At 46.4% G+C, this 24,518-nt stretch overlaps 1 protein-coding gene across 1 annotated transcript; it reads right to left on the bottom strand.

Annotated features, from left to right (window-relative positions):
• Nucleotides 1–6,564: 6,564 nt before the first annotated feature.
• Nucleotides 6,565–13,659, bottom strand: Klhl33 (kelch like family member 33). Its single transcript, XM_059274474.1, is given in 5 exon segments — nt 6,565–7,550; nt 7,757–7,924; nt 8,037–8,961; nt 12,925–13,597; nt 13,600–13,659. Coding segments are annotated over 5 exon segments (2,379 nt in total). The 3' UTR covers nt 6,565–6,997.
• Nucleotides 13,660–24,518: the final 10,859 nt, after the last annotated feature.

Genomic DNA, 24,518 nt, shown 5'->3' with positions numbered 1-24,518 from the left:
ACCTCCCTTCCCTGTAGTCTCCTAGACATAAGAAACAGCAAGCCAACACTCCACCTCATAATCCCTTTCCCACTTTCCTGACAAATCGGAGACTCATGTGAAGATAGGAGAAATGTGTCTTTCTCATCATAATTCCTCTCTTGTGTGGGCACATTCTTTCTAGGCAGTAGCTTGGCCTCAGTTGTATGTCTTCTCGCTCACAGCAAAAGCCATGCAACAGCTGCCACAGCTCGACTGCATTCCCACCACCTATACGAGGTGACCTACGTGGAGGAGTGTTTGTGTGGCCCTGCAGTGGATACCGGAACATAAAACCAAGGATGAGTTATGTGACGCTGGAGGATCTGTATAACGTTGTGTCTCTGGGACAGGCTGTTGCATCCCTGTTTCAAAGATGACAACACATGTTTTAGTTAATCAGCTGTTTGGGAAGCATCATTTTATTCATGAGGTGGGCCCGATTCACAAATGTCATCCCATATGTCTTAGGGTTTCTATTGCCATGAAGAGACACCATGACCACAGCAACTCTTTCTTTCTTTCTTTTCTTTTTTTCTTTTTCTTTTTTTTTTGGTTTTTTTGAAACAGGGTTTCTCTGTGTAGCTTTGGAGCCTGTCCTGGAACTAACTCACTCTGTAGACAAGACTGGCCTCAAACTCACAGAGATTCACCTGCCTTTGCCTCTCAAGTACTAGGATTATAGGCATGTGCCACCACTGTCTAGTGACCACATCAACTTTTACAAGGAAAATATTTAATTGTGGTGGGTGGTGGCTTACAGTTTCAGAGGTTTAGTTGGTTATCATCACGACAGGTGCTCCAACAATGGTGGTGTGTAGTCAGACATGGTGTTGGAGAAGAACTGAGAGTTCTACATCTTGCAGGCAACAGGAAGTGGTCTGAGACACCGGGCACATATGTGTTGTGGCACATATGTGAAAGTGGATCAATGGTGGGAGCAGGAGTTGGGGAAGCATACCAGGGCAATCATCTTTTTCTGTGTGGTATGCTGTGGTTTGAAAGGAAATGGCCCCCAAAGGGAGTGGCATTATTAGGAGGTGTGGCTTTGTTGGAGGAAGTGTGTCACTTGGGGGTGGGCTTTGAGATTTCCTATGCTCAAGATACTGCCCAGTGTCACAGTTGACTTTCCTGTTGCCTTCTGATCAAGATGTAGCCAGCACCATGTCTGCCTGCACGCCGCCATGTCCCAACATGATGATAATGGATTGAACCTCTGAAACTGTAGGCAAGCCACCTCAATGAAATGTTTTCCTTTATAAGAGTTGTCGTGGCCATGGTGTCTCTTCACAATAGAATCCCTAACTAAGACACCTGGGAACTTGATTTGTGGCCTTTGGAGGCCAGTTTTCCCAAATATGCCCCCACATTTGGAACAGTGGTAATACTGTGGTGTTTATACTTTAGGCAATTATAGCATAAGCCAATATTATGGATTAGGACATTGGCATAGAAACTAACTGAATGACTGAGTCATGGATACCAAAGCAGCAACTGAACTGGGCCTTGGACCCACGTTTGTGATTCTAGTTCAGTAGGCTTTCGAGACTTTATCTGTTTCATTATTCTAGGAGGGGACACAGGTCACTATATACTGAGTCAGCTATGGTAACAATACATGAACATCTTTCAGACGTGGACCCACATGTGTATGTATGCGTATATACAAACACATTAAATTTTCAGTAGTTATCAGGAACTGTAAAAATTCATAATTGTTGTCTACAACTCCTTGATGCCAAAGGTTTGCTAGGATTTAGAACATAGTCTATACTAATGAGAGAGTAATCAGGATGGTCTTGTCTTCAAACCTGTGACCGGGATGGTCCTGCCAGCCAGGCTTCAGTCCTCTTGTCGTTATATCACTTAGAAGCTACACTCGAAAAAACAAACAAACAAACAAACAAACCCTCCTCTTCACTTTCTTTCTTTCTTTTTTTTTTTTTTTTTGGTTTTTTTGAGACAGGGTTTCTCTGTGTAGCTTTGCGCCTTTCCTGGAACTCACTTGGTAGTACAGGCTGGCCTGAACTCATTGAGATCCGCCTGGCTCTGCCTCCCGAGTGCTGGGATTAAAGGCGTGCGCCACCACCGCCCAGGTCCTCTTCACTTTTTAAACTCCACAGATATGGCACTTGCCTTTATTTTCTTCCCCCTTTAAAGAATGGATCGCAGGCCTGCAAGACAGCTCAGTGTGGAAAAGCACTTACTGTGAAAGCTTGATGACCCATGTTCATTTTCTGGAACCCCCTGTAGAAAAAGAGAACTAATTCCCAGAGTTCTCCTCTGACCTCTGCATATACTCTGTGCTGGCTAGATTTTGTCAACTTGAGAAAAACCAGAGTTACCTGGGAAGAGGGAACCTCAATTGAGGATTTGCCTCTATTACATTGACCTATAGACATGCTGTGGGGCATTTTCTTGATTAATGACTGGTGCCAGTGGGCCCTGCCACTATGGGCAGTGCCACCCCTGGGCAGGTGGTTCAGGTTGTACAAGACAGCAAGCTGAGCAAGCCATGGAGAACAAGCCAGTAAGCAGCATTCCTGCATGGTCATTGCTTCGGTTCCTGCCTCCAGGTACCTACCTCAAGCTCCTGCTCTCCATTAATGGGCCCTAACTTGTAAAATGAAAGAAACCCTTTCCTTTACAAGTTGTTTTTGGTCAGTGTTTTATCACAACGACAGAAGCAAAACAGAATATGCACCATGGTCCACGTGTACCCACATTCATACATAAAACACACACACACACACACACACACACACACACACACACACACTAATAAATAAAATTTAATTTAAAAAAAAGTTGGAGCTGGGCAGTGGTGGCGTACGCCTTTAATCCCAGCACTTGGGAGGCGGAGGCAGGCGGATCTCTGTGAGTTCGAGGCCAGCCTGGGCTACAGAGTGAGATCCAGGACAGGCACAAAGCTACACAGAGAAACCCTGTCTTGAAAAACCAAAACCAAAAAAAAAAAAAAATTGGGCCAGCAAGATGGCTCAGTGGGTAAGGGTACTTGTCACCAAGTCTGACAATCTGAGAGTGATCTCTGGGACCCACACAGTAGAAGGAAAGAACTGATTCTGCAAGTTGTCCTCTGACCTTCTTCACACAAGTGCTGAGGTGATTGCACACACACACACACACACACACACACACACACACACACACACATATACACACATAAATAGATAGAAAAAAAGTTTCATTCTCCCATCCCTAGTAGCCAGGGGTGTTACTTTATGAGGCCCTCCCTTATCTATACCAGAGTTACTGTCTGGCTTGACTGTGTGCAGGTCAGTGTGTTTGACAGTCCATGTGAGTTTGTATGTGCAGCAGCCCTGTCCTGTCCAGAAAACCTATCCCATGCTGGCAGTGCTGGGAGCATAAAGGTCCTTGCACTCTCAGATCACTGAGGAAACCAGGAATGTTTGCAGGGTTGTCTTTTTAAAGAAAAAGACATGTAAGTTGATTTTCCACCCATAAGGCTGGACATGGACGTGATTAATAGCCCAGTGCTCTGTATTATCTGAACTACCAGGCCATACCAACCTCCCACAACCAGGATCTGAAATACATAATAGTCTAGATGATCTTTGCATTATCTGTATGGTCAGATGATCCTCCAAGCTCCAACAACCAGGACCAGAGGTGGCTACTAGCCCAAATGACCTCTATGCTATCATATGACTGACACCAGGCCAGATCCCTCCCTAGGCTAATACAGGGTCTATCTCTGGAAATCATCTTCTTGGAAGAAATGACATGTACTTTGAGTTGCATTTCAATATAATTATGCCTCCTTGTACACAAAGGATTATATTACACCAGGTAAGTGTTTTCCAAATTGTACTGTGCTTATTTAAATATGCTGACAATAAACTACTCGGGGTCAGACTCTAGAAGTTTGAACCAGCACGGGCTAAGTCTCGCTGAACCTGATTTCCTTCTCACCTCTCTTGGATCATTGCTAGCCCTGGTGTTCCCAGAGACCCCCCCATACACTGGCGGCACTAAGTGGAATCATTGGATTATAATAAGAATACATGAAATTGGGAGGGTAAAGTGGGGGAGCATGGGAGGGGCTAGAGGGGAGTGGGGGCTGGATTTGATGAAAACACAATATATACATGCTTCAAATTTTCAAACGATAAATCTTAAAAAGAAAACAAAATGTTTGAATCATGTTATCTCCAAAATACCTCCATTCCACAATTATATTAAATAATCTTTCTGTACAGTTTCCACTTTTAAAAATTATTTATTATTAGCCGGGCGGTGGTGGCGCACGCCTTTAATCCCAGCACTCGGGAGGCAGAGCCAGGCGGATCTCTGTGAGTTCGAGGCCAGCCTGGGCTACCAAATGAGTTCCAGGAAAGGCGCAAAGCTACACAGAGAAACCCTGTCTCGAAAAACCAAAAAAAAAAAAAAAAAAATTATTTATTATTGTCTACGTGAGAGGTCAGAGAATAACTGTGGGGTCAGCTCAGTTTTTCAATCTAGGTCGGACATTGTCGATGCTCTAACCTAAAGCCGAGTTTTCAACCCTCGCTGACAGCATCACCTGGGACAAAGCCACATCCCCTCGGGGAGGCTCTCCACCTCTGGGTTAGAGAAGGATGGGAAAGCTCACCTAGGAGGTTATGCTACCTGTGGAGCCAAGAGAAGAGACAGTTTCGGGGTGAGATTCAGTTTTCAGCCAGTCAGATCCTGGAGAAAGATGAGGGGAAATGAGAGTGGCCATGGATCGCTCCACTGGTAACAATGAATGGAGGGCAGTTTCAGAGAACACTGACACAGAAGCCGAATTGCAGGGACTTTTAATTTGAATGCTGTTTATAGCAGAGACGTTCAGACAAGAATGACTTCATCAGTATGAAACCTTTATTCACAGACATCTTTATGAACACATCACAAGCAAAATGTTCATCCCCCAATTTCCTCCTTCCTTCTCTGCTTCAATCTTCTCTTTTACACATTGTACTTAACCTTTCCCATTTTCAACGGTATTACTTGTCTATCTTAAACAGAGACATATATTCAACATGGTGGTGCACACCTGTAATCCCAGCACTCTGGTGTTGGAAGCAAGAGGATCAGAAGTTCAAGGTCATCTCAGCTACACAATGAGGTCAAGACTAGCCTAGGCTATATGTGACCATGTCTAAAACAAACAAAAACCTAAACAAAAAAAAAAAAAATAGAGGGAAATAAGTTCAACATGATATGAGGGGAAGGGACTGACAAGAAGACAGTGCTTTCCCAAGTCGTCTTGGCCTTCACCTTCCTCACCAATGCTCTCCCACCCTCTTGATCCCACGGCACCTCACACAATTGTCCTTTCTCTAGTCCTGTTTCTTGAGTTCATCAAAGGGAAGGAAAGGCATTGGAGCGGATTCTCTCCATCTTCTCAGCCTCATACTTCCCATTTGCCACCATGGACACTCCCTCCTTGGCCTGTGTCTTTCTCCTCCCTCCCCTCATGAATACTCCCATCTTACCCCAGCTTCAGGTCCCTACGTGGTCCAAGTCTTGATGGGAGCTTCCCCTTCATGGTGTCTTTGTTGGTTGGGTCTGGTTCTCTTGAGACAGTCTCAAGTCTTGGTCCTCCTGCTTCTACCTCTCAAATGCCAGGGTTCCCAGTGTGCACCACCATGTCTAGACCTCATGGGGATTTCTGTCTCCAGTGGGAACCAGAAGACTCTACAGGCAGCCCACGGAGCCAAGCATGGGCCTACAAAACTACCTTGAAAGAACAGTGTTGGGAGGATGTAGGTATCCTGAGATGGGAGAGTTAAAATGAGTAAGTGTCAAAAAAGGGGGCACATGTTAGTTCTTTTCACACTCTTCTATCAATTTCCCAATTGTCTCAATGTCCTCTCTTGGTCCCTACTTTGACTACTGAAGTCTGGTTTTTGTACTTTTAATTTATTTTTTTGATGCCAGAGTATTGAACCAGAACCTTACCCGTGCTAAGTGGGCATTCCATCAATGAACTCTATCTTTAGCTCCCAACTAACTGTACTTCTTTCATGAAAAATTGCTCATTAATCCTTGTGGAGTTCTTCCTGGTTGCCTCTCTTACCTGAGTATTTATTTGCCAGTCCTTCTCCCCAGGCCCATTTCCCATGAGTTTCAGAAGCACCTTTTCCTTAGTAGAGATCATATACACAAAAGCAGTTTAAAGAGCTGCAAGGTCCAGTATGGAGTAAAATACTAACAAGAATAAAGCATCCTCATCTACAGTACATAATGGGACTGCCTCAAAACACAAAATAAGGGGCTGGAGAGATGACTCAGAGGTTAAGAGCACTTGCTGCTCTTCTAGAGGACCAGGGTTCAGTTCCCAGCACCCAAATGGCTGCTCACAACCATCTGTAATTCCAGTTCCAGAGGATCTGCTGCCCTCTTCTGGCTTCTGCAGGCACCAGATAAGCACATGGTTCATACTATACATGCAAGCAAAACACTCATACCTATAAAATAAATATTAAACAATTTAAAAACAAAACAAAAAGGAATACAACCTTCTTTTAGGGTTAGGGAAGTAGCTAAGCTGGTAGTGTACCTGCTGAGCATTGATCTCTGGAACAAACCAGGCGTGGCAGTACATGCCTGTGAATCCAGTTCTTTCAAGATGGAGGCAGGAGGATTAAAAGCTCAAGGTCATCCTTGACTACATAGGGACTTGTGAGGCACCCTGGGATACAAGAGACCCTGTCAATCATCATCAGACCTCTCAATCAAGGTGGGGTAGTGCATATAATCCCAGCATTCAGGAGACTGAGGCAGGACTTTGAGGCCAGCCCAGGCTACACATCAAGTTCAAGGCCAGCCAGAGCTACAAACAAGAACGTTTCTAACGATAATAAATTTTAAAAGTAAGCCAGCAAGTAAAATTTTTTTATCCTCTCATAATTTCCGTCCTTTTGTGATGGTATTCTTATCCCTCCCTCCCTCACGTATTGCTGGTCTTCAATCATCCAGCAGGTTTGTTTTGGTGCTGAGTAGGGACCAAAGCTATGTGCCGCACACTGGGCAATGTCAAGACGCAGGCAGGCATCTCAGCCCGAGGTCTTGGCAGAGTTCCCAGGCACAGCCAGCGGTTCAGACCGGGGCAGTAGGCATGGACAAGGTGGGAGATGGCATAAGTACGGTGGCTATAGCCCCCCAGTATTAGTAGCTCCCCCTGGAGCACAGCACCTGCAGCCCCCACATGGGAGGAGGGCAAGGGTGCCAGGTGAGTCCAGCTATCAGTCTTCGGCTCATAGACCTCAAAGCTCAGGAGGTCCCCAGTGTCTCCTATCCCACCTGCCACATACAACCTCCCACCCAGAGCAGCCATCACGTGACTAGCCCGAGCTACTCCCATCGGGCTCAAAAGTGTCTCCGGCTTCTCAAGTTTGGGGTCATAGAGCATCAGTGAGTCCAAGAACTGGCCAGTCCCACTATAGCCGCCGCTTACATACAATCGGCCCTCGAGGATTGCAGCCGCGTGGGCAAAACATGGCACCGGAAGAGCTGGTGCTGGCCTAAGGGAGAACAGAATATAAGATTAGACAACTAGAACGCTCAACTTGATTTCATTTTATTTTATTTTGAGGTAGATCTTGCTATTATAGCCTAGGCTCCCGCCTTAGCCTCTGAAGTGTTAGGATTACAGGTGCGTGCCCCTATGCCCAGCTTCACTCTCCTGTTCCAAATCCAGTTTCTCCCTAATGCCCCTTTGCCTGCTTACCTCCAGACATTGAGTTCAGGGCTATAGGTCTCAACAGAATTAAGGGCAACACCATTGTCCCGTCCGCCCAGGGCATAAAGTTGTCCATCAAACACCACCAGAGGGAAGAAGCTCCGAGCCTGGCACAAAGGTGCCATTTCCTCCCAGCCTTCTTGACTGGAGCTCCACCTGGACACAATGGGACGAGATACAAAAAGGGTGACCCTGGGAGCCCGTGGCTGGCTAGATTAGCATTTTCTCTTGCTTGCCCACACGGGGGCCTGCTACTCACTGATGGTACCTGAGAGTTGAAGCCAGAGTGTTGGAGTGGCTGTAGTAATCCTGTCCCCCACACACGTAGAGTTCACTTCCTGTGAGGCTCGCAGCTCCGTGCCGGAAGCGCCCTGGGGCAGGCAGGTCAGGCAGCCGGCACCATTCCACAGTTCGTACCAGACCCATGCCACAGTGGAAAGCCCGGGCCCACCACACTTTGCAAGATGGCTGTCTTCGGTCCATGTTAGGTCTCAGCCCATCCCCGCCAATCACCACCAGTGCTTGGTCAGGCTCCCTGCACCTCTCTTGACCTGGGATTTCAGCTTCTACCATTAGCTGGTACAGCAGCTCGGCGGAGAGAGGAGGGGGGAGCCCAGCTGCTCGCACCTTTCTCAGCTCCCTGGTGGACATGCGGCCAAAGCAGACACATCGCAGCAGGGCCTTGGCCTCTGACTCCTGGGTCTCGGGGTTGGCAGCCAGCCAACGCCGTGCAGCCATGAAAGCCTCGAACTCTTCTTGTACATGGAGCTCATCACTGTCCAAGAGCTCCGCCAGGCAGGTGGCGGGTAACGCCGGGAAAGTAGGGCACAGAGCCACAGCAGGCAGATGAGTGAGGAGGTAATGATGGGCTTTCCCCCAGACTTTCTCCAAACCAGGGGCTTCAACCATAGGAAACAAAGCCAGGCAAAGGGCGGGGCAGAGGCTTTGAGCCAAGGCTCTCTGACACAAATCCAGGCAGGAGGAGCTTTGGTACTGCAGCGCAGCCTGGGCGACTCTTAGCAGTCCCGGCCATCTTTCTCGTACCACTCCAGAGTAGGCGAAAGACACGAGGAACCTCAGGTCTTGAGAAGAGATGGTACGCAGAGACACCTTTGCGCCCTGGGACTCCCTCATCCCACTCAGAAGCATGGCCCCGAAGAACTCACTGCCACAGGCCAGGGCTACTCGGTGCACTGCAGTGGACGGGAAACAAAGAAACCCAGACTGCTGCAAGACAGCTAGCGAACCAGGATCCTAACTTGTAAGCCTAACTTGTAACTGATCCAGTCACCCAGAGGCCAAGCCGTGATGTGCTTTGGAAGAGCATGGAATGCTTGCGGCTTTCATTCTCGGGATACAGCGGTGGAGCCCCTGTCCAGCATGTGCAAAGCCTGGATTCCCTCGCCAGTACCGCACCGGATAAACAAACAAGCAAAAGTGCAGCTTTCAGGCCCCTCTCTGCCCCTCCCTGGATTATGATTCCATAGGTCTAAATAGTAACTTGGGGAGTCTTTGCTTTAATACCTTTCTCTCTTTCTGTTTCTTTCTGGATACAGGGTCTCATGATGTAGTCTTGGCTGGCCTGGAGCTTACTATGGAGACTTGACATGTACTTCTGTATTCAGTCTTTATTCTAAAAATTTCCAAGCACCCTGTATTATTCTCATGTTAGTGTCTGGAGGACACTTTAGCATTTTAGGTCCATGTTAATTAAAAAACTTTTTTTTTTCAAGACAGGGTTTCTCGGTGTAGCCCTGGTTGTCCTGGAACTTGCTCTGTAGCCCAGGTTGGTCTCAAACTCACAGATATCCACCTGCCTCTACCTCCGGAGTACTAGGATTAAAGGCGTGCGCCACTGTCGCCTCGCTAGAAAAACTATCTTAATGAAACCAGTTGAGAAAATCCTATAGACAACACTTGCTAATAGGAAACACAAAATAAACTGAATAGAGCAGGGTACAACTTACAAAGGTGTCACTGCGTGGTGAACAAAATAAGGGTTTTTCATTTACAGCTGCGAGAACCACAGCCATCAGCCATCCTACCAAAATGGCTTCCATCCATGCCAGGCATGGTGGTATACTTACTGCTCTTGCAGAGGACCCAGGTTTGGTTTCCAGCACCCACCTGTCAACTCACAACCACCTTTAAGTCCAGTTCTAGGGAACTGGACGCCCTCTTCTGGCCTCTGTGGGCACCAGGCAGACATGTGGTACACGACATACATGCAGGTACTCACATACACATAAAATAAAACAAATAAGCCTTTAAGAAAAGAAAGAAGCGGGGCGGTGGTGGCACACGCCTTTAATCCCAGCACTTGGGAGGCAGAGGCAGGCGGATCTCTTTGAGTTCGAGGCCAGCCTGGTCTACAAAGTGAGTTCCAGGATAGCTAGGACTGTTACACAGAAAAACCCTATCTCAAAAATTCAAAAAAAAAAAAAATTAAAAGAAAAGAAAGAAATAACAGGGTCAGGAAAGGTGGCTGAGTGTGTAAAGGGACTTGCCATCAAGACCAATGACCAGAGTTCTAACCTTAGAACCCACATAGAAGGAGAGGGCTACTTCCCTGCAAGCTGTCCTCTGGCTCCACAAGCACTGTAGTACTGGAGTGTCCTGCTGTTCACACACACACACACACACATACTCTCACACACATGAATAACTAAATGCAATATTTTGTAAGTATAGAAAAGGTTTTGTTTTAATAGAACTGGGCTTTGTGTTGAAGGCACTGTAATCCCATTTACATGGAGGCAAGAGGACCATGAGTTCAAAGCCTGCCTGGGCTGAAGAATGCATTCAAGACCAACCTGGGAAACTTGGTGAGACTCTTTATCAAAATAAAAAATAAAACAGAAAGTGAACGCTCAAATATCCTTTTTAAGGATTTATTTTTATTATTTCAATTATGTTTGTGTGGGGGGGGGTAGGTGCATGGGAGTATGGGCTCTTATGGAGGCTGGACAGTTATGGTCTGCCCAGTGTGGATGCTGGGAAGACTAGGAAGAGCTTTTAACCAGCAGTCATCTCTCTAGCCCTTTGTTTGTTTTAAAATGTATACTCCTCAGTAAAATGTCAAGCGGAAATAATGAGATGAAATAGACAAGTAGCATATTAATTGTTAAGCCAGTGTGATGGATGTTTGAGTGTTAATTTTTGCTTTGTGCTTGAAGTATTTTGCGATAGAAAGAAGAACACGGCTAGGGACTGTCTCAGGAAGTCCTAGTCAAGCCTCTGTGTTCCCTGTGCTTCTTATGAATTCCACACTCTTTTGGCCAGTTGTGGAATGCGTACCTCTCAAAGGGCAACTGATGATAGTGATGCTTCCTCTATCGCCTTTTTAAGCAGTAGGTAGTGGCCTGGTGCTTCCCCGATGTAACAAACATCAGTTACAGTCTCCTACTCTAGGTTGAAAGTCGACCTTCTGGGGAATGAGCTAAACCAGCTCAGCTTTCAGATCACCAACCAGCATCTGTATCTGAGACTCAACTGTGAATGGCTCACAGTTACTAGGAATCTCCCTCTTACTCATTGCTGTACCGTAAGACTTAAAGTGATGTATGAATATGTGGGAACCCCAACCTTTTGTGAGAATGTTGTAATTATGAACTTTTAAACCATCACCCTCCAGCTAATGCCATGAGGCAGAAAGCCTTTAGGGATAGCTTTCCTTCTGGAGTACCTCCACTGAGGACCTCACGGTGTGACTGGGCATGTTTTGGAGTCAGTCTGGCCTGGAACTCACGTCAACTCTCCTTTCTCAGCTGCCTATGTGTGTGTAACAGGTCTATGTTACAAGGCCCTACGAGATTTGTTTTTTCTTTCCTTTTTCACTTTGGTTTGTGAGATAGGTGCTTATAATGTAGTCCACACCAGCCTAGCGCTCACAATGTAGCCCAGGCTGGCTCCAAACTCTAGGCAGTCCTCTTGTTCAATCTCACTAGTGCTGGAATGTGGCTTGATTTGTTCATTGCTAAAGTATTAACCTTGAACTAGGTAACCTCTAAACAAATCTATTGTGACTTTAAACTTTGTTGCATCACATACAGACTGTATGTTCCAGGTCAGATGTATCTTGGTATAAGGGAATAGCAGACACTGTACAGTAGAGAGCAGTGATTCTCAACCTGTGAGTCACACCCCCTTGGAGGTTGAATGACTCTTCCCCTCCACCCACCCACCAGACAGAATTTCTCTGTGTAGTTTTGGTGCTTGTCCTAGATCGCACAAATTTCTCTGTGTAGTTTTGGTGCTTGTCCTAGATCTCGCTCTGTAGACTAGTCTAGCTCGAACTCACAGAGATCCACCTGGCTCTGCCTGCCGAGTGCTGGGATTAAAGGCGTGCGCCACCATTGCCCGGCTAATGACCCTTTCAAAGGGGTTGCCTAAGACCATCCAAAATAACTCTAGCAAATTTTGTTTGTTTGAGACAGGGTTTCTCTGTGTATCCCTGGCTGTCCTGGAACTCACTCTGTAAACCAGGCTAGCCTTGAACTCAGTAATCCACCTGCCTCTACCCTCCATTGCTGGGATCAAAAGCATGGACCACCACCACCCGGCAGCAGTAGAAAAATTACGGTTATGAAGTAGCAAGGAAAGTATTTCATGGATGGGGGTCACCACAACACGAGGAGCTGTGTTAAAGGGTTGCAGCATTAAGAAGGTTGAGAACCACTGGTCTAGAGGAGGCTGCCAGAGTCTTTCCTCAGAAAGAATCACATCTAGGAGAAAGGACACATTGGGGGCTTCTGTTTGCTGTGTGCTTAGTAGATGTCAAGGGCCTCCGGCTAATCTGTTTGAGGCATTCACTTTCTGCTTGTTCTACTGCCATGGACTGTACTATATGCCCCAGCCAGCTGGCTGGAAATCTAGCCACTGGGCAGGGGAAAAAAAAAAGCGACTGAACTATTGGTTCAAATTTGTCTGGGCATCTAGGAAAACAATTCAACTGCGCATGTGCATCTCTTGGTGGCGCTGGAAAAATACCAAAAAGGACATTCTTGCGGGAGCAATGATCCGAAACTCTTACACAGGGCTGGGGGGTGTGACCCAGTGGCAGAGTGGAAGTGAGGACTTGGGTTCCACCCCTCGCACCGCAAACTAAACAAAACCCTGCGACGCGCATTCTTAGCAGTTGCCCTACCGGCCCTCACCCCGCAGGCGGTAGCCCTCTGCTTCCAGCTCCAGGTCGCACCCGATGCCCTCTCGATACAGACGCTCAATGCTGTGCAGGCTCTCCCTCAGCTCCTCTGCCTGGCTGAGCTTCTCTTCATCTTCCCTGGCTTTGCCAAGCCCTTCTGGCCTCAGCTGGACCGCGTTCTTCACCCGGGGCGCTCCCAGCGCCTCTGCAGCAGCCAGCACTTCGTCCTGCGTGGCGGGGCCCAGCACCCCCTCATACGCAAAGGTCAGCGCAGCCTCCCAGCCCCTCCGGGTCACGTCGAGGCTGAAGCGAGGCTGCTGACCTCCACCGTCCAGCAGCCTGCCTTGGAAGAGGCTGCTAATTGCAGCCAAGATCACCCGATGCACCCCGTATACCTGTCCCCCTACTGACACCTCTTCATCCAGCAGCAGCTTCTGCTCCCGCAGCCTCTGCGCTTCAGCGAAGAACTGGCTGGGGTGCTCCACGCTGCACAGCATCTCAGGTTCTGCCGAGTCGTCGCCGCCATCCTGCTCCTTCCCGGTCTCCAGGGATGAAGCTGGAAAGGGGAGGTTTCCTGAAACCAAGGGGCTGGGGTCAGGCTCTGCCAGAGAAAAGGAAAGTAAGCCGGGATCCTCACAGGGAGAGGGAGACCGGGAGGAGGTTCTTCGGGCAGGTAAAGGGAGTTCTCAAGACCGTCCTTCCGGACAGGAAGGGAGACATGCTCCAAGTCTGAGGAAAGACTTGCCATCTTCAAAAAGCTCACGGCTCAGGCTTGTGAGATGGCTGCAGGTGACCAGGCATGAGGGAAGGATATGCCTGAGCTGCGCCCAGAAAAGCAGAACTGCCCTCAATTCACAGAGCCGTCAGCCCCTCACTGCACCCCAAGGGCACACACTAACTTTGGAACAGTGGGCTACGAGGGAGATAACTCTAGGGGTCTCCAAGTGCAACAAACCGCAAACACCTGCAGCCATCTAGGGCAGGGTCAAGCCCTCCTTTCCACTTGCTCTCCTTCAGTCCCGGGCAGGAGACACCAGGCTTCTGCGCGCCCTCACTTGAGTTCCCACTCTGCTTAGGACTGCTGTGTACAGATCCCAGCAGCGGCCCCACTTGGCTAATTTTAGCTAGCCCGGGGACTAAACTCTCATCTCCCAGTGCTGGAAGCTGACACCCAATCCGCTGGGCCAAGTCCTGGGATGACTTCCCCCTCCCCTTTCACCTGTAGGTCATAAGAGGGTGCTGAGTGAAGGAAATTGCAAGGCGGGGAGAATGCAGACATTGGGTGGGGTGAGCCAGGCCAGAAGGACTTTCGTGGCTGGAGGTGACAGGGAGCTAGCGAAGGGGTCTGAAAAGTCTAAACTATACAACACTTGAGGTTTGGCTTACCTTCCTCCTTAATAGCTGTGGGATTTGGGGGGAAAAAAAACCTCTGCCTGACTTTGCCATGCTTGGTGGATTATAATTGCTGTACCTCCATAACCCCCTAGAGGGTTAAGCAAACACCTCCATAGCAGCCGAACCACTTCAGTGAAAACCAAACTGAAGATGCAAATCAAAGCTGTATGTTTTTAAAAACCGGTTTTAGTAGATAATGTCGTCTATGTAGCCCCCACTTCCCTGGAGTCCCAATCCTGCAGAGCGTAGGGATTACAGAAATGTAATCACAGCAGCGCAGCCCGGAAACTGTATTCTAATGGGTCTTGTCATTCCCTACCCCCTGGGCCATGCTCTCACAGAATTTGAGCTCATTAGCTAGGATTTACTCGGAGTTTCTTCAGAGAGAGGAGGCTTCTATCAGAGTGTTGGGTGTGCCTCTGACCCAGAGGGGAGCAGAGCAGTGAGGCTGTAGGTCCAGCTGGACCAATGACTTCAAGGATGGCTTCAGCAGGCTGTCCACTAAGGAAAGCTCTGAATTCTCTCCAGCTGGACTTTCTCCCCCAGGTCACACAGCCCAGCACTCAGAGCTGCCTCCTAAGCACCAGGTGATGTTTTCCTCCCACTCCACTGGGGGACTGAAGTCTGCCTTAGAAAGGACGGGGTCAGCAGCCATGGAGGGCCTAGAGCCTGGGTTTACAGGAGCTGGTTGCCTGTCAGCTCCCCCCATACCCCCACCCCCGTCTGTCACCAAAGGCTGATGACCACAACCAGCTAGATCTTTGGTCTGAACTCTTTGCCCGTTCTCCAGGGTCTGTTTAAATACACTCAGGTAGGATTAGAAATGTAAACAAGAGGCTCAACTTCCCTATATGGTTTTCCCTAAACCTGAATGGTGCCTGAAAGTCGAAGATTGGAAGTTTAAGATCTTAAAATGTAATGAGTCAAAGTGCACTTTGGGATACACAGCAGACCCTCTTTCCAAAACAAGGCAACAAACGAACAAAATTACAACAGTATTAGCATGATAACAGAGGATAACAGAGGCTGGTTGCCGCGGGAGGACAATTGTATGTGGCCCTTTCGAAGAAAGGGTTTTAAGGTTTGGGCTATTTCATTGGTTCTCCCAAGGGACTTTCACAGTATCTGTTACCAAATGTCAGGATCCTGCCTCTTCTATACTTAAAAAAAAAAAAAAAAAAAAAAAAAAAAAAAAAAAAAATTAGACATGACTTTCTACTGATAGTTGTGATATTACAAATAGTATCCGGCTATGCAGTCACTTGAAATTTCTGTATCGCTGTCTTCAGAGAACACATTTTAATACATCACATATTTAAAGATAAAGCATGGACTTAATGCCCCAGTCTAGCAAAGCTTGATATATTTCAAATTCTGAAATAAGTTTACTTCTTCTGTATTTTTTTTTACATGATTAAATAACACATGAGTCATTTTGAGCAAGAAATTTCCAATTCTTAGGCATGGTTATTCTCACAGAATCACCTTGTAGTAAATCAAAGTGCATGTTGGGCTATGTAGTGGACCCTATTTCAAAAACAAGGCAAAAACAAATAAAAATACAACCCAATTAGCATAATAACAGAAGTTAACAGGCTGGTGGCCGCTGGAGAGCCAGGGAGACAGACTGCTTCTACAGCTGTGCGTAGAAGAAACCCACCCCTTCACTACTGTGCTTGTGCACGTATCTATACCACTGTGCTATGAGAAGCCCCATGACATACTCAGTGTTCTTTTTTTTTTTTTTCCGAGACAGGGTTTCTCTGTGTAGTTTCGGTGCCTGTCCCGGATCTCACTATGTAGACCAGGCTGGCCTCAAACTCACAGAGATCTGCCTGGCTCTGCCTCCTGAGTGCTGGGAAATGTGGATGGAAATGTTATCATGGTGTGTGTGTGTGTGTGCTACACTATGACCTGAGGGTAATCTCCGCACTTGGGAGGCTGACACAGGAGGACTGACATGAGTTACTGGCTAGCCTGGGCTACAGAGCCAGACTCTGTCTCAAACAACAACAACAAAATGCCTTTAATCATGTTTGTGTCTCCCCAGTGAGAAGGAGTCTCAACTGGCAGCGAGAAAGCGTGCTCCTGTGGTGCAGAAGCTCGGGTTCCCTGTCAGATTCCTCAATTTAAAAATTCTTCAAATGTCAACCCAAATCCATATCAGAGAATGTGAAGTCCTGAGGTTGGAGGCTGTAGTTTTCACTTAACATTGTTCATTGATCTCTGAGTTCGAGGCCAGCCTGGTCTACAGAGCAAGATCCGGGACAGGCACTGTCCTGTTAACTGCCTAAACATCACCCAGCAGCAGAAACTGCCAGATGGACCCCACACCTGGTGAGTGACCACAGCTCTCCTTGTGGGTTGTCCTGTCTTTAAGTTGTAAATCAGCAGTTCCTACCAGAAAAGCCATCTTGACTCTGCTTGCCTGGACCGAGGGAAGTCATGAACTATCTTATCTAGACTCAGCACTGCCCTTCTGTGTGGAGTGTGTCTGTGCTTTACCCCAATTGTTCTTGCTTCTCCCCACCCACTCCTAACATGGCTTAGCAGGTCCGTGTCCCAGGTTAGCAATGGAATAAAAACATTTTGTAAAGGGAGGCTTGCTACACTGTAAATTTCACTTATGGGTTCCTATTTTAACCAGAGTTCAAAGTCTAGACACATATTCACTGCACAAACATTAGAAAATAGATTTAAATTCCTGAATGCTCATCAGTAGGGGTAAGAATTATTTAAAATTTACCTTCTGTACATATCCCTAAACAAACATGTACCCTTCACATTTATCATTACAGAAAATAGATTTGGGGGCTGGAGAGATGGCTCAGCGGTTAAGAGCACTGGCTGCTCTTCCAGAGGTCCTGAGTTCAATTCCCAGCAACCACATGGCGGCTCACAACTATCCGTAATGAGATCTGGTGCCCTCTTCTGGCCTGCAGGCATACATGCAGGCAGAACACCGTACACATAATAAAAAAAAAAAAAAAGAAAGAAAAAAAAGAAAATAGATTTGGATAGAGTTTGGGCAATAATACTGTTGTCTCTTGTACAAACCAAACATGCACAGCTCATTATGGAAAACTCAAGAACCAAACAGATTCAGATAACCCGTGTCTATACCTAAACTCACTATTACCACCTGAATTTGGTTTGGAATTTGAAAACCAAATTTAGACGGAAAGATAATACTCATGAATATATGTGCTATGTGCACATTTTCCAAGTTGGATAAGTAACGATTTAGTTGTCTGCTCCCCAACCAATCACATGCCATGGCACTACTTCCAGCTCAAGGTGTATAGCTAGTACCGTTTCACTTAGTGGCTTAAATCAATACCCTCTCACTAAATATTTCATATGATTCCCAATTTTAAACAGTGCTGAAATGTAGACTGCTGCATACATCCCGCACAGTTGTCCTATGCTTACTTAGAAATGGAGGTTTCTGGGACCAGAGATACATAAACCAATAGACTAGAAGGCCCCAAGTTTCATTTAGATACATGCAAAGGCCCTGAGGTTCATTCAGATACAAAGAAAAATTAAGAGCCTGGGGCCATAATAGATTCTTCAATAAATGTATTTGGATGCTGACTGGTGGTTTGAAAAACAAACAAACAAACAAAAACCTTATCTTACACTGAAATAAAATTCTAGACCTGCTCTATCCAATTAATTGAAATATTACCAGCCCTTGACTGTCACAACAATCAGTGGCTGCCACTGGGCAGCTGAGGTACAGGACACTCCCTTTATGCAGAGTTGCTCTAGATGAATCAAAAGCCACTATCTTTCTCCCAATATACTGTAGAGCCTTAAAAAAGACCAGAAAAATAGTGGTGGTCAATATTTAGAACATGTGCATAACATGTGCTACCAGAGGAATGCCCTCCCAAGCAAATTCCAAACATTCAAACATAAATGGAAAAAATGAATCAACTGACTGCCTATGTAGTAACAATTCTAAATTGTGTTTAAGAAAAGCCTCCTTTAAAACATGGTAAATAGTAATCTGAGAAAATATTTACAGCATAAAACTGCAAAATATTTAAGACACAAAAAGCTGTTAGCAAAAGACAAATATCTCTAGAATATTGGGCAAAAGATATAATGTGCACTTTACATGCTTATGAAGAGATGTTTAATCTCACTAATAAATAAAAAAATATAAATCTAGGGGCTGGAGAAATGGCTCAGAGGTTAAGAACACTGGCTGCTCTTCCAGAGGTCCTGAGTTCAATTCCCAGCACCCACATGGTGGCTCACAACCATCTATAATGAGATCTGATGCCCTCTTCTGGCGTGCAGGCAGAACACTGTAGACATAATAAAATATTAAAAATGTCTTGATTTCATGTAAAACTAAAGACAAGAATTAAAATTTCACAAGTCCCGCCTTTTCTTTGGACTATTGCTGTGGTTTTTCCTTCTGTGTGAACATCTCCTGCCAGAGAGTTGCTACAATGAAGAATGCCTTGTTTTGAAAGTGTATTATAACTGGGAAGCGCTATTTGTCAGCATAGTTTTGGCTACTATGGGTGAAGACACAGCCACATCAATCTTCAGATTCGGGGTAGGAGAAAGTTGCTATTGCATTGCCCAAGCTCAGCACATCCAGGGAAATCTCATCGCAGACAGCAGCTCTTGCCTGGGCTCTGAGTGAGACTTCTCCTCCCCTCAGGAATTAGCATAGAATTCTAGTTCTGATAGGCTTAAGTCACAGTTACACTTAGTACAGAAATCAACTTCTGAGACTGCGGTTGGTGACTCACGTGTGAAGGATTTATAATGTGGGAACTATGAGGTCATTTTCACTTTTGCAATTGTGGGGAGGAAAGTCCACATTCCCCATCATGTAACCCACCTGGCAGGGATGAGGACGCTCTGAAGAGACAATACACCCTTCCCACTTGACTATCAGACTGGGAAACTAGGCACTCCAGGAAACTGGAATTTCTCCCCTGGAATCTTATGCTGGAAGAAGGAAAAGGTCGTGAGGAATTTGTCTCCCAGAAAGATTTCACAACTCTGGTAGCAAGAATTCCACGAGGTGTGGCATGCAGGACAGAGCTTGGCAGGGTAGATGGCGGTGGGTTCCTGAGGGTGGTCTGGACAAGTAAGAGTGATGCCAGCCTTCAGTTCAACAGTGAACATCTTTATAACTCTCTGGAGTAAACCATCTATCTAGAACACGGGTCCACTCGAAGGCAACTTTACAAATGACTCGTGGGACCACGCTGGGAAACATTCTGGTGGATCTAGAGGTGATGCAGTGCTAACTTTAAAGGCTTCCAATATGGGGCTGGAGAGATGGCTCAGCCGTTAAGAGCACTGACTGTTCTTCCAGAGGTCCTGAGTTCAATTCCCAGCACCCACATGGTGGCTCACAACCACCTGTAATGAGATCTGGTGCCCTCTTCTGGCCTGCAGTCATACATGCTGTATACATAATAAATAAATAAAATCTTAAAAAAAAAGGCTTCCAATACTCCTCAGATGCCTTGGAGAGGCAGCAACCTTGGGGAGGAAGCCAGAGGCTGGCATGAGTCATACTTAGTACCTGATGGAGGCTTCCAGTGGTCCCTCTTCCTTTAAATCAAGTGTCCACCCCCACCCACCTTCCTTCCCTATTTCAGAACCCAGGCCAAGCTAACAAGTACAGTGTGAATAATAAAATATAGTTACTGCAGTGACAGATCAGCAAATGATGCCTTTTATGAAGAGGAATTCTGTCTTACATGGGCTGTACTAACTCAGAAGAGCAGCATGCTTCTCAGGAAACCAAAGTAGGTGACCACCAGGACAAGATTCTCCTCCTTTGTGGGAGACCTGGGTGCTTCTCCTGCTGTTGCTGGACAGAAGAGTCACTGGCCTGGTGACATTTTCAAACATGTCTCTGTGCTGACTGTTGTATTTTAAGAAACTTAGCTGCCCCCTCCCCATATGCCCATTCACTCGTTATTCAGTGCCAGACACTACAGAAATTACAGAGGAGACATAGATGCCCTTTAGGAATTTCAGTACAGTGGGAGAGATGCTTGATAGTACAGGTACTGATAACAATAGCAGGTGTTGGTTGATAATGTACTATTTTTAAGCTCTGTTCTAAGGCCTGAAATTTCTCTTCATTAAAATAACTATTGACAGTCATGGTGGCACATGGTGGCACTGTCAATCCCAGCACTCGAGAGGTGGAGGCGGGTGGGTGGGTCTCCATGAATCTGAGGACAGCCTGATGTATATGGCCAGTTCCAAGCAAGTCAGAGTTATATAGAAAGATGCCTTCCAAAAACAAACAAACAAACAAACAAAACACACACGCAATCAACCAACTAAACAAACAAAAGTGCTATTGATAGGAGTGGCAGGGACCATCATCTCAGCTAAAAAATAAGCAAACAACGGCCTAGAAAAATGTTTCAGCCATTAGGAGAGCACTCAGATTAAGTTCTCAGCACCCAGGTTAGTGGCTCACAACCACCTCTAACTCCAGCTCCAGGGAATCCATTCCCTCTTGTGGCTTCTGTGGGCATCTTCACTCATGTGCACCCCCTCCACACACATACATACACAATTAAAAATAAGTTTCTTTAAAAAGGGTGGCTGGAAAGACAGCTCAGAGGTTGTTGAGTCCTCTTCCAAAGGTTTGGTTCCCAGAAACCACATGGTGGCTCACAACCATCTGTAATTCCAGTTCCAGGGGATCCAACACCCTCTTCTGGCCTCCTCAAGTACCAGGTATACACAGACATACATTCAGGCAAAATATTCATACATATTCAATAAAAATAAATATAAAAAATGAGGGGGAACAGATCTGTGGAAGTGAAGTAACTCACGCAGAGACACGCTTTGCTGCCCCACCATAATACAGTGAATTCAGTGACCAGTCTTGGCAGAGTCTAGGAAGGCGTGGTGGCTGAGGCTGGATGACGGGATACACTCCACAGAGGAGGCAGCACAGAGCAAAGCCCTAGCAAAGTTCACTGTCATTTAAATTGTGATTCTCAAGACATGTCCACCCAGAACCTGTGAGTGTGACTCCATTTTGCAAAGGGCACTGTGGTGGTTTGAATGGGAATGGCCTCCATAGGCCATCTGTTTGAATGGTCATAGGTCATAGTTGGTAGAACTGTTTTATAAAGGATAAGGAGTGGTGGCCTTCTTGGAGGTGTGCCACTAAGGGTGGGCTTTGAGGTTTCAAACACCTACATCATTCCCAGTCTCCCCCCACCCCCACCCCTCACCTCTCTCTCTCTCTCTGCCTCCTGCTTGTGGATCAGGATGTACACTCTCAGTTCCTGCTCCGGCACCATGCCTGTCTGCCTGCCTGCCTGCCTGCTGCCATGTTGCCTGCCATGATGGTCATAGAGTCTAACCCTCTGTAACTGTAAGCCCCTAATAAACTCTTTCTTCTAGAAGTTGCCTTGGTCATGGTGTCTTATCACAACTAAGACAATCAACTTGTTAATGTGATAGTCTCAAGATGATGGGGATGGAGAGGACTCAGCAGTCAAGTATCTGTTGATTTTGTAGAAGACCCTAGTTTAGTTGCCAGACCCCAAATTGTGTGGCTCAGAACTACCTGTAACTCTAGTTCCAGGGGATCTAGCACCCTCTTCTGGCTACTTCCAACACCTGTACACACATGTGCACATATACATACTCAGGTATGCACATATATATACTAAAAAATAAAAATACACCTCTTTTTTTTTTTTAAGAGAGTCTCATGTGAGCTTACCCTGAATTTAGGTTTGGCTATAAGTTCAGTCTCAGTTGCATTTATGTGAGGCAGGTGAAGGCAGAGATAAGATATTAAAAAACAGAGAGGATCACATGAAAGTAGACAGAAATGGCAGGTCTGAGATGACAAGAGCCCAGAGCAGTCAGCAGGCACTGACATCAGCTGCTAGACCCTGGAGACAGACATGAAGCACATTCTCCTCGGCAGTCTCCAGGAGAAAAACAAAGCAAACAAACAACAAAATCAACCCTGTAACACGAACAGTCTTTTTAATAAAAAACCTGGAGCCGGATATTGGGGTGAAAACTGAGAGATCAGAGGAATAGAACAAGGCAAGCCACAAGTTCTTACTGCTAGGAAATCCTCAGCCCAAGAGAGAGCTACTTCCTGTATACTCACGCCTATGTACCTTTCTGTGCCCTATCATCTTACTTCCTCTCTCCTCCCAGCTCTATTACTTCCTGTCTGTCTGTATAGACCTCCAGACCTCTATGGTTAACTAGTGCTGGGATTAAAGGCGTGTGCCACCATGCCTGACTCTGTTCGAAGTGTGGCCTTGAACTCACAGAGATCCAAATGAATCTTTGCCTCCGAATGCTGGGATTAAAGGCATGTGTTACCACTCTGTATTTAATATAGTGGCTGGCTTTTTCCTCTGATCCCCAAGCAAGCTTTATTTGTTAGAGCACGAATAAAATATCACCACACAACCCTGCCTGTTACTTTTCTAATGCTGCAATAAACACCATGACCAAAGCAGCTTATAGAGGAGTTTATTTTGAGCTTATGGTTCTAAAGGGATAAGAGTCCACCAGGGCAAGGAACTGCGGCAGCAGACGGCAGGCATGGCAGCAGGAACAGCCGACAGCTCACGTCTTGAACTACGAGCAGGAAATAAAGAGCGAACTGAGAATGGTGCACGGCTTTGAAACCTCAAGGCAAGACCCCGGTGACATACCTCCTTCAGCAAGGCCACAGCTCCTGAAACTACCCAAACAGCGCCACTAACTGGAGACCAAGTATTCAAACATCTGAGCCTATGGGGGAACATTCTAGTTCAAACCACCACAACTGCACAGTATTTACAATTGTTCAAAATAGACCAACATTTAAGGTACAGGGACCGTGTCATCATGACCCTACATGACACACTCAGCTGGAAGTGAGTAACTGCCCTCAGACATGGCAGGTGATTTCCCACATGCTGCGGTCCACACTTACTTCACTTTATTCTTTAATATTAAAAGACTGCTTTCTTATAGGCTTTGAGTTTTATATCCATGCTGTAGAAGTAAACCAGCTTCCTCAAATTTGGTGAGGGAAGTGGAGGAAAAGGTAACAATAAAAGGCAGGCAGGCAGGCAGCAGAGTTCTCTGAGAGGGTGGCTCTGTGGGAAGACTGCGGCCCTAAGAATAAGTTCCTAGCTCCCCTTGCAATGCTACAGAATGGAGAGGCACCTCAACCTGGTGTCTCTAAAACTCCTGATGAGTGGAGAAGAGCCTACGGTTCTCCACATTATACATCCTTCCCACAGGCCACAGTGGTGCTGACAGCCTCCCCCAACCCCCAGCTAGCATCCTGCCCTGGTGGACTTTGTAGGGACCTCCACCAAGAACATGAGTTTCATAATCTGTGGGAGCATAATCAGGAAGAGAAGCAGAAATGTACAACTAAAGCTGGCAACTGGACCAGAGGAACTCAAAAAGGTTAGATATTCTGGTGTGCTGGTACACGTCTGCAACCCCATCACTCAGGAGGCCGAGGCAGGGGGATCATAGTGAGGCCTGTCTCAAAATAAAACAAAAATCCAAAACAACAAAAAACAGGGATAGTGGGGAGAACATGAGCAGTTGTTAAGACCAGGGATAGTGGGGAGAACATGAGCAGTTGTTAAGATCAGAGAAAAATTAGCAAAGCAGTGAGTGGTCAGGGCAAGGATGCTCAAAGGAGTAGCAGTTCCAAAATTACAGTTATAATTTCTGCTTCTGCAAAATTATAGTTATAATGTAGCAAGGAAAATAACTTTATGGTTGGATGTCACTACATGAGGAACTGTATTAAAGGATTGCAGCATTAGGAAGGTTGAGAACCAAAGCTGTCGAGCATTTTCTTAATTAGTGATTGATGTGTGAGGGCCCGGTCCAAGTGTGTGGTGCCATCCCTGGGTCCTGGTTTCTATAAGAAAGCAGGCTGAGCAAATCAAGTAGAGGAAGTCAGTAAGCAGCACCCCTCCATGGCCTCTGCATCAGCTCCTGTCTTCAGATTCCTGCCCTGCTTAAGTTTCTGTATTGGCTTCCTTCAATGATGGAACGACTACAATGTGGAAGTGTGAGCCAAACAAACCCTTCCCCACCCAATTTGTTTTTTGTTCATGGCGTTTCATTGCAGCAACAGAAACCCTTAGACAGTATCCCAAACTGGCTTGGAACTTGATTATTTTGCCTCTGCCTCCCAAGTGCTGA

This window comes from Peromyscus eremicus, chromosome 9, assembly GCF_949786415.1.
Source record: "Peromyscus eremicus chromosome 9, PerEre_H2_v1, whole genome shotgun sequence".
In the NCBI taxonomy this organism is placed as follows: domain Eukaryota; kingdom Metazoa; phylum Chordata; class Mammalia; order Rodentia; family Cricetidae; genus Peromyscus; species Peromyscus eremicus.
This window is presented reverse-complemented; position numbering and strand designations above follow the sequence as displayed.